The following is a 10,983-nucleotide window of genomic DNA, read 5'->3' on the forward strand; positions in this document are numbered from 1 at the left end:
TTTTTTTATCGTAACGTCAGTGGGGGGGTTATGTTTCTGATCATCATCTTTGCGTTTATCAATAGTCCAAACTAATCAAACCCTCCAGTAATCCACTCCCGCACTGAGCAGTAGAATGTTGAGACACTCACGGGAAGGCCACAAACACATCCCGCCACCAGAGCAATCCCAGAGCGGGACTTCCCAGCACATTGTAGCTCCTCTCGCGTGGAGAGGTTTTGGAGTTGCTCCTATTGCCCTTCTGTGGGAGATCCTATCCGTACCGAACACTTACAGAATGACTTGGAGTTGATGAAAGGTGGACCTGCGTCTCACCTACTCTTCAGAAAGAAGCAACAAACTTCGCATCTGCCAGAAGGCTAGTGGGCGTCCATTTGTGGAGCCGGTGGCTTGTTATTTGTTCCTCAGGAGTGGAAACACTGGCTGGGACGGGAGTCCCTGGCACAAAGAACTTGATCCCTCTCCGTGTTTCGCAGCCAGGTGTTGTGAAATTCTTTTGTTGTTCTTTTTCCCCCCTCCAGTGCCTGGAAACCTTGGCTGCTACAAGGATCATGGAAACCCACCGCCTCTGACTGGGAGCAGCAAGACATCCAACAAGCTCACCATTCAAACCTGCATCAGCTTTTGCCGGAGCCAGCGCTTCACGGTACGCCTCCTTGGGGCTATCAGTTAACTCCAGAGCCAGGTAAACACAGCAGTGTGTTCTGCTGAGGAGTCCTGGTGGCGGACGGCTTACCCAAGCTCAGCAGTTTGGAACCACCAGCTGCTCCAAGACGAGGCTTTCTACTCCTGCAACGAGTGACAGTCTCCGAAACCCCAGGGTCATTCTGTCCCAAGCCATTTGGGCCACGATGAGTCAGAACTGACTCCATGGCAGCGAGTTTGGCTTTGGGTTTGGCGTCCTGCTGAGATAGCGTGGAACTAGGTAGATGGAGCAGCAACAATTTGTCGGGCCATCTGATGCTACATTTAGTTTCTGCCAAGGAGAAATTGGAGAAAGAGTGGGGCTTGGTATTCCAGAGTGAGAGGCAGCATCGTCTAAAGAAGCAAACCTCAAGCCAGACCCAAACTGACCTCAGGAAAATGCCAACTCACAGCGACCTCATAGGAGAAAGTAGAACTGTCCTGGTGGATTTCCGAAGCTGCGCTTTTGTACAGGAGTAAGAAGCATGGTTCATCTTTCTCCCGAGATGCCGCTGGTGAGTTCAAACGGCTGACCTTGAAGTTAACAGCTCAACGCATTAACCGCTATGCCACCAGGGCTCCTGGAAGACAGAGCAGGGAGAGGAAATTCCCAGCATCTACGCCCCCATCTGCCTTGTGTCTGTGTATGGTATGAGCAGGCACCTCACTGGCTCAGCAGTAGCTCTTGATAGTTGCCTTTGATTCCCGCTTGTCTGGTCAGCAGTTTGAAACCGCCAGCAGCTCCGAGGGAGAAAAACTCAGCTTTCTACTCCAGTAGACAGTTCTCGTGGAAACCCACAAGGGGTCACTGTGAGTCAGCATGGACTCAGTGGCAGTGAGCTTGGTTTGGTACCAGCCTGGTGTGGGTCCCTTTTCTACAAAGGGCTTTATTAAGACAGTTGCCAGCTTGAATGAGGCCTCCAGGGAAAGGTCATTTGTACACCATTCTTGCAACTTAACTTTCCTGTATGTTTGATATTTTCCCAAATAAAAATGCCGAAAAAATATTTGAGGACATACAATACTCATTCATGATCTCAGTCCTGAGGCCATTAGAGTTGGGAAGAAACTTCCTCAGCCAGATTAAAAGCATCTGTGAAAAAGCTACAGTGAACATACGCACCAGCGATGGGCTCAGGTGCCCTCGTCCTGAGATCAAGAAGGGATAGGATGCCCGGTCTCACCATTGCGATTCAACTTTGTACTGGAGTTCTCCGATGAAACAAGACAAGAAAAGGGAGGAAACGGCATATAGGTTGGAAAGGAAGAGGAGGAATTTTATTTGCCTTACCTCATACTACAGACAAGGTTATTCACATATACAAATATTAACTCAAAATGGGTCAGAGACTTAAACTATAAAAGTGGGACTATAAAATTTTAGAAGAAAACATGGGTATAAATCTCTCCAGTTAGGCAATGTTTTTTTAGTTTTGACACCCAAAACACAACCGTACTTGTAGGAAGAAAACGCTAAGGAATCCACAAAGAAGCTACCAGAACTACCAAGCAGCATTAGCAGTGCTGCAGATCTTTTCCACATCCTCCTAGTTTCTGGGGTGATTCCAACTCCCGATGGCCACACACGCGCAGAGAAGAGCTGCTGCTCGAGTTCCAGGGTGTTGTTCTTCAGAAGCCGGGCACGAGGTCTTTTCCTCATGTTATGCATGAGGTTGGCCTCCAGCCTCTCAGTCAGTCATCCAGTGGCTAACCAATTGTGCTAGTAGTGAAATATTACAAAATGCAATTGTTGAACCTCTTATTTATAATGACATCAAACATCTTAAGAATAAAATTAACAAAAGAGGTTAAACACTTATACACAGAAAGCTCTAAGATCTTGCAAAGGGAAAGGAAGTAAGGCCTAAGTAAACGGAGACCTAGACCTTGTTTACAAACTGGGCGACTAAATGTTGTTATGATGCCAACTCCCCCCAAATTGATGGAGAAAGCCAATGCAGTCTCAGTCAAAATCATAGCAGAAAAAAATGTATGTGTGTGTATATATCTATATATCATAGCAGACTTTTAAAATAAATGGACAAACTGAGCCTACAATAGGAAAAATAATTTTGAGAAAGAATATCAAGCTTGGTTTTACCGTGCCTTTATATAGCGACAGTAATCAAAAGAATACTATTGATAGTAAGAATAGTCATGTAGACCAGGGTCAGCAACAATGGCTCACAGGCCCAATCCACTATCCACCTATTTTATAAATAAAGTTTTATTGGCACATGCCCACCCCATTGCCATTGCCATTGAGTTGATTCTAACCAATGGGGTTAGATCCTCTGAAGAAAGAGGAGACTGACTGCTCCCATACAGGTTTATAAAAGCCTTGGAAACCCTGCGAGTCAGGATCCACTTGATGTCAGTGAGTTGGGTGCTGGTTTCTGGCATATGGGTGCCTATAAAGACGCGGAAAGAGACCCAGCATCAGCAGCTGTTATGAATAGAATCATTTTCCCTCGTAAACAGTGTTGCAGATCTTAACCTCTGTGCCTGTGGTTAGACTCCCATTTAGGAATGGGTTGTCTTTATTACACTAATGAGACCGGATGAGTGTAGGGTATGCTGTGAGCACACCTCTTCTGAGATATAAGAATTAGTTGCCGTCCAATTGGTCACAACTGCTGGTGACCCTGCACGTGTTAGACTAGAACTCGGCTCCTGAGGGTTTTTCCTCCTTTTCCTCCAGAGTGGATTTGAACTGCTCACCTCTCAGTTGGCAGCAGAACACGTAGGCACTTGCCCCACCCAGGACTGTATGGACTAGTGACGGGAATGTAAAACGGCCTCTTTGAAAAAGGTCTTGCAGTTTCTTATAGAGTTAAATGTACAAGTAGACGCGAGTTTGAACCAACTTAGTGGCACCCAACAACACAGCAATCCTATTCCTAGAGAAATGAAAACTTATGTTTGCACAAAGAATTATAGATGCAGGTAGCAGCATTCCTCAGAGTAGCCCCTAAATAAGAATAACGCAAAAAAAATAAATAAGTAAAAAATAAAAAAGAATAATGCAGATGTCCATTAACCGATGAATGGATAAGTGAAATAGGACATATCCATACGATACAATGTTACTCAGCAGCAGCACAGCGAAAGGACATCTTAAGACATGTTGATGCATACAGCAGCCTGGATGATTCCAAAAGGCATTATGCTGAATGAAAGGAGTTAAACATAAATGGCTATATACCAAACGCACAATGAATCAGATCCAAATGTAAAGCTGTAACACTGCTTGAAGAAAACATAGACAAAAATCTTTATCATGGGCTTCGGCCAAGAGTCTCTAGACACAACACCAGAAGGATCCTCTATAGAAAAAAGAAAAACAGAATGTTAATTTAGACCTCAGAATTCAAACCTTTGCTCCAAGAAAAACACCATAAAGAGACTAAGAAGAAACACTGTGGGGAAACATCCGCAAATTACATCTGCAGCAGAGGCCTTTCCCCAGAATGTGTCGGGAGAACGGAAAATGCAGTGGGAATAAAGCAAACCAGCCAACTTCAAAACGGCTGGGGGGGAAACCAAACAAACTGGGCTAAGTTCTTCGCCAAAAAAGATCTATGAGTGACCAACAGGCATATAGAACAATATTCGGCATGATTAGCCATTAAGGAATTGTACATTAGAGCCATGAGATACTAATCATAGCTATAAACATGGCCAGCAGGAAGCATGCTGCCGACATCAAGTGCTGACGAGGACACGGAGCAACCGAAACGCACATGTGGTGCTGTGGGGTGGGGGTGGGGCGGTAGAGTAACTGGAAAACAACATGGCAGTCTCCCGGAACCAAGAAGTTAGACATAGACTCACCACATGACCAGCAATCCCATTCCTAGGAATTTAATGAAAGAAAACATAAATGAGCACAGCGATCTCTAGCGGCTCTATTTATAATCCTGAGAAACTGGGAACAACCAAGACGGTCTTCCGTGGTGGTCCATCATCCAGTGGAATGCCACTCAACCAGAAAAAGGAACCAACTGCTGAAGAAAAAACAACAACAATAATAATGCCATCGAGAGGATTCTGACTCAGAGTAGAACTGCCTCTGTGGGTTCCCATAAGACTTTACGAGAAAAGAAAGCGTCATCTTTCTCCCAGCAGAGCAGCTGGTGGGTTTGAACTGCCAACCTTATGGTAGCAGCTCAACATGTAACCCGCTCCACCACCAGCTCTCCTCCACCTATTGATAGACGTGCCAATTTAGATGGATCTCAGAGACATGATACCAAGCGAAAGCCAGTCTCAAAGGGCTTCCTCCCGTGTGCTTCCTGTCACCTGACATCTTCAAAGAGGCAAAGCCTGAGCCCTGGAAAACTCACCCGTGGCTGCCCATTCCAGGAAGGGCATGCTCAGAGTCATGCGTTTTAAGGAAAGGTGGAACTGTTCTGGATCCTGGGCACAAAGGGTGATGCTGTGGGCTAGGCATTGGGCTGCGGACCACAAGATGGTCAGTTCAAACACGCCAGCTGCTCCGGACAGAGAGATGAGGCTCCCCCCTCCTCTAAAGATGTACAGCCTTGGAAACCCCATATGTAGGTTTGCTGTGAGTCAGAATTGACTCCAGAGCGGTGGGTTGTGTTTGGTTCGTTCGTGCGTTAAAATTGCCGAGCTGTGTACACTGAAAGTATTTTGCTGTAGGGGATACTACATGAAAACCAAGCTTTTAAATGGGACCTACAAGTGTGCCACGAGGAACTTCAAATGCTCATGGAATTCAGACTTCTGGATCCATGGAGGCGGGATGAACCTCTGAAAGGATTGCCCAGAGATCATCATTAAACCTTAAGCCAAAAGAGCCCTTGTGATCTTCTTAATTTCAAATAATGACCCTGCTTAACTGGTGAAGAATGCATGCTACTCTTTTAAGGGAGGGTCAAGTTGAACAATAACAACTTACAAGATTAGCTAGGAACCTGCTGTAACGGGTCGCAACCACCCTGCAGGAGAAAGATGAAGTTTTCTACTCTAGGGAAACCCACAGGATCAGAGTCAACTCAATGGCCGTGAGTTTAGGGGCTTACACTGGGTTTACAATGCAGGGGTAGGGAATGCACGGCCCCGCCCACAAAATCACCCCTACTAGCCAGCATCGTACACCGCATCACAGAGAAGCAGCTCCAGCCATCACATTAGGGATGCGGTCATTAAATGTTTGACCCGTATGACCCAAGAATGATGATATCCATTTCCAAATGGCCCCGGGGCGGAACAAAGGCTCCTTGTTCCTGGTTTTGGTAATGGAAGGACAGCTTGTCAAAGGAGGCTGAGAAGGGGTATGCAGCTGGAAGACTTCGACTGTCATTGATTTGTAGCTGTAAAGGTTGTTGGGTTGGTGTGTATCCTGTGTAGATTAACAACAATCACAATCACAACACAATTCTTGTAAGTTGGCTGTGGAGATTAGATGTCGCTACCTGACAGATAAACAACGTCAGTAGTGTTTTTCATTATAACTAATGTTTATGGGGCACCCCCTCCTTGAGAACGTAGTAGGTACAGTGGGAATCAGAGCGAGCTCAGTGTGTGGGAGCTGTTTGCAAGGGCTTAGTTGATAGTCAGCTCGGAATGGAGTGTGGTAAGAGGGGGCAGCCAGAGGAAGGGTATCCTGGGAAAATGAAGCTGGCTGCTTGCTGGGGACTAACCTGGCAGGCTCCTTCAGGCCACCCAACACCCCTGGCTGATGCTGACCATGTGCTGCTTCTCTGGACACAGTTCGCAGGGATGGAGTCTGGCTATGCTTGCTTCTGTGGAAACAACCCTGACTACTGGAAGTATGGGGAGGCCGCCAGTACCGAGTGCAACAGCGTCTGCTTCGGGGATCACACGCAGCCCTGCGGTGGCGATGGCAGGATCATCGTCTTTGATAGTGAGTGTGCCCTGTGCCCGGCCCAGCCCATGAGGACATGGGAGTCCTCGGAGCAGGCAATGAGCCTGCCTGCTCCCCCTCTCTGTCTTCAAGAGCCACCTGGCAACACTCATTGCACACCTGCTGTAGGCCAGACCTGCGGCAGGCCCTGAGGATGCCTCCCTGTGGGGGCAAGGCCTCAGCCCCTGCCCACTGGAAGGGAAGGTGTTTAACAAGTAACTAATTGCCATCGTGCCACATGTTTTAAAGAGAAGTGGCCAACTGTGGGATACCTATACCACAGGAGTAGATCATTTTTCTTAATTGACTCTACTAACACCATTCAATATCAGCTTAGATATTGTGTTAGTCTGAGCTGACTAGAGAAATAAATCCAGAGACACTAATATATGTATAAGAAAGAGCTTTATATCAAAGAGTAATTGTATATTAAGAAAACATCTCAGCCCAGTTCACATCGAGTCCATAAGTCTGATGTTAGCTCACAAGTCCAAAATTAGCCCATGAATTCCTCTTCAGACTCACACAGCACATGCAATGAAGCAAAATGCAGGAAGATCACAGGCCTGTGGGTGCAACGTCTTGTGGGTCCAGTGGCAGTGACAGCATGCCAGCACTGGCACGGGTCTCCACGTGGCTCCTCCAGCTCTCTGAGTGTGGCTCCTCAACAGCAAAGCGAAGCAGAGAGGGAGGAAGTTCCCACAATCCTCATGAGAAGGAGGCATCAAGCTGTGACCTGATTAATGGGCTAGACTCCATCCCTTCACTGCTGATTCCTTCAAGTTGACATGAGCATATGTAACTACCACAGATATTATCCATTTTTGTATACTTTCCAAGCCTTTTCACCATTGTTGTTTTAAGGCGTTTGGGATTAGGGCTCATTGGCTTGTGTCTGAGAAGCAAGCATATGCACTAAGCCGTTTTTCCAGCCCCGTGTCTCGTGTGCCCTGACCCACCTCCTCACAGGCCTGCCGTATTTGTGAGACTCTGGCTAGAGGCAGCAGGGTCGGCATGGGGCATGGGTCTGACCTCCCCCACGCTTGTGCTTCCTGCTGTGCCTGGGTCTGTGTGTGGCCCAGTGGTAGCGAAGCTTCACTTCAGTCACAGAACCAGCACAGTGCTGGATGGTAAGAGGGTAGGAAGGAGATGACCACACACAGGCAGATAAAAGAAGAACCTTGCAATAACTTAGAAGGTACAGAGTCTGTAGAGCCGCCATTAGTCCTTAGACTAAAGTGAGCCTTGTCTGACATCTCAACTGGGCATCAAGGCCCAATTTTCACTAAAAGTGCCATGTGGTCTATTAGTGCCCCAGGACTGCCATAGAAAATTGCCACGAACCAGGTGGCTAAAAGCAGAAGAAATACATGCTGTCCCAGTTCACATAGATTCTGTTGCATTTGGCCAGAAGTCCAAGTCTGTGATGTTGACAGAGCGATGCTCTGCGGACTCCAGGAAGGAATCCTTCTTTGCTTCTTCCTGATGTCTGACGGTTACTAGTTTTGTGGCTGTATCACTCCCATCCTGGCTTTCATCGTCCCCTGACCGTCTTCCCCATGTCTCCTTTCTGCCTGTTTCCAAATCTCTTGGTCCTTCCAAACCTCCTCAGTGGATAAGGTCAGAGCCCACCCTGATCCAGTATGCCCTCCCCTTCAGTTAATGACTTCTGCACAGACTTGTTTGTAAAGACGGTCAGATTCGTCGATGGTAGGGGTTAGGGCTTGGACAGAGCTCTTTGGACTCTCTCTTGTTCACCGCAGTGCACTAGGTCCATCTGCGGCACAGGCCTTTTCAGAGTATGGAAAAGCAAGGCTGGTGCTTCGAGGACCAGAGTGCCCTGGACCCAAGCCATGGTGTCCCCATCGCCTCGTATGCATGTGAAAGTTGGACATTGCATAAGGCAGGCAGAAGAAGCATCGATGTGTTTGAATCGCGGTGCTGCTGAAGAACATTGACAGTCCCATGGACCGCCAAAAGGACGAACCAATCTGTGTTGGAAAAAGTAAGGCCAGAGCGCTCTTTACAGGCAAAGACGGCAAGACTGCAGCATCCAGACTTTGGGCACATTGTCGGGAGCGGCCAGAACCTGGAATCGGAGGAGAAGGACATCGTGTTTGGGGAAATGGAGGGCAGCGCAACAGAGGAAGGGCCTCAAGGAGACAACTGACACAGGGCACGGGGACCACTGGGGGGCTGGCGCACGGGGCTGCCATGGGTGGGAGCCAACTCGATGGGACCTAACAACGACAACAACAACAATGTTCAACCCGGTACATAGACTTCTCTAGAACTCAACCGCTTTTGCAGGCTGTAGCTTCGCTATGCCGCTGGACCAGGACAGGGGCCAGCCTACCCCGTGTGGTCTCTGAGTGTCATCGTGTCAGAGCATGGCTCTGCTGCAGCTGAAGGCCGAATCATGACTAATGCGTCAGGGAAGATAGTTGGCCCATAATCAGACAGGGTGGGCATGGTTGTGCTACTTGAGCACTGTCGTTGGACATGGTGAAGCCATTGACGTGGTGTCCATTCTGCAGTGTCTATTCCCAGCAGCAGCAACAAAAAAGAAAAGAAATTCGCTATAAAAAGGGATCGGGTATCAGGCATCAGTTGGCAAAATAAATAAATAAAAGAACTGCTGGCAAATGATATCCCTTGAACATCTATGTATCCTCTCATCTCAAGAGTTCATCGTGAGGAGATGCTCTGCCCTGACCCTTAGTTCGGGGACGATGCCTGCTGAGCTGACAAAGCGCCTGGCATGTTCTCATCAACACCTTTGCTTCCCCCCACAAGAACGCTACGACTCTTCTATTTCAAGTCGAAAGACAAAAGCTGCTGGGACAGGTGAGCCCCAGAAAGTGGCATCCTCTCCTCCAGTCCTAGCACAGAGCCAAAAAGAAAGGAACCAGGCGCTGCTGCGGATGGAGAGCTGATGTGAATGATCCCAGAGCCCTGCCGGCAGCCAGCCGAGGAAGGCACCTGCTGCCGTTAGCTAGGGCTGCAGAAATGTCTCAAGCAGGCGGCTTTCAAGAACAGAAATTCAATTTCTCACAGTTAAGAAGGCTGAATTTAGGACACGGCTTTAGGGGGGCGTCCTCCCTCGTAGGAGCCCCAGGACCTCTAGAAATCTGTCTTTCCCCCGCGTGCGCCTGCATGTGTTTGCTCCTTTTAATAACTGAGCCCTGATCGGGCCAGGAACCACCTGGCGCAGATAGGATATTATTACCTTAACAGAAAGAGAGACCCATTCTCAACTGGGTCACATGTCCAGGTTCAAGGGTTAGGGCTTCAGTATATGTTTTGGGGTGAATGACCCCAAGACATTACTGTCATCATCCACATGGGCTGCAAGGGGTCCGGGAAAGCCTGTCATCGTAGCCCAAAACAGACCAGGTGGTTCCGAGAAACTCTAAGCTTGTTTGGGCAAACGCTTGCAGAAGGAGCGCAGGTTTCTCCTCGGAGCTGTTTAGGAGTCTAGTCCTGACCCTGCAAGGTAATTCACTAAGAACCGATTTTTCACCATGACTACAGGAGATCAGCAGGTTTCCACATCATCACGGGTGGCAGGTTCTACCGTGATCACTAGGCAGTTTATCGGTGGCTGCAGTTTCATGCACCCTGTTTCATGCACCCTGCTCTATCTAAATTGGAGTGATACTTTACATCTGTCTTCCCAGCCTAGCTGGCCTCCTTCCCAACTTGGGACATCCCTGCTGAGTAAGCTTAAAAGGAATTTTTACTGTAAGGGCGGTGACTGTTACATTTTGGGTTTTTAACACACTCAATCTTAAACTGTTATTTCCCCACCCCCACCCCCCACCCCCGATATCCATCTGAGAGGGTTAGGCCCTGAGGAGAGGAAGTCACTTTCTGGGGCTCCCCCACCCAGCGGCTTGGCTTCCTTTACCATGCGTGTTTCACTTTACGTGGTTACGTGGTAGATTGATCTTAAGGGGAAATGAAAGGCGTTGGTGAAGCTGTGGAGCAATTGGGCCCCTCCCCTGTTGCCGATGAGACTGTACCACCACGGGGCAGCCTCTGGAAAGCAGCATCCTGGTGAGTCGCCTCGCAGCCCAGTGCCGTCGCTCCTAGGCGTGTGTCCCAGGAACTGGTTCGAGCGTTCACAACAGCGCTCCCACTGGTGAGAAAGGGGAAATGACTGTCCTGCGCCTCAGCCGAGGAATAGGTAAACAGAGCATGGTGTCCATACAGAGACCACAATAGTACCCAACCGCGAAAACCAATCACACGCCGAGCCCTGCTGCCACATGGCTAAATCTTGGCAGCAGTGTGCTGAGAGCAGCCACACACAAAAGCCCACCCGCCATCTGAGCCCATTTATATGAAATGCCAGTAGGTAACTCCATGGAGACAGGGGCCGAGTCATGGTTGCCATGGAGGAG

At 48.4% G+C, this 10,983-nt stretch overlaps 1 protein-coding gene across 1 annotated transcript in view; it reads left to right on the forward strand.

The window, feature by feature from the left end:
* KREMEN1 (kringle containing transmembrane protein 1) overlaps positions 1-10,983 on the forward strand; it is a 45,515-nt gene that overhangs the window by 25,766 nt on the left and 8,766 nt on the right. The window contains exons 3-4 of the mRNA XM_030885472.2: positions 522-646; positions 6,424-6,577. Of these exons, the coding sequence (XP_030741332.1) occupies positions 522-646; positions 6,424-6,577 (279 nt within the window). The remainder of the gene's footprint in view (positions 1-521; positions 647-6,423; positions 6,578-10,983) is intronic.

This window comes from Echinops telfairi, unplaced genomic scaffold, assembly GCF_000313985.2.
Source record: "Echinops telfairi isolate 266 unplaced genomic scaffold, ASM31398v2 ScPeMD7_29;HRSCAF=101, whole genome shotgun sequence".
Taxonomy (NCBI): Eukaryota; Metazoa; Chordata; class Mammalia; order Afrosoricida; family Tenrecidae; genus Echinops; species Echinops telfairi.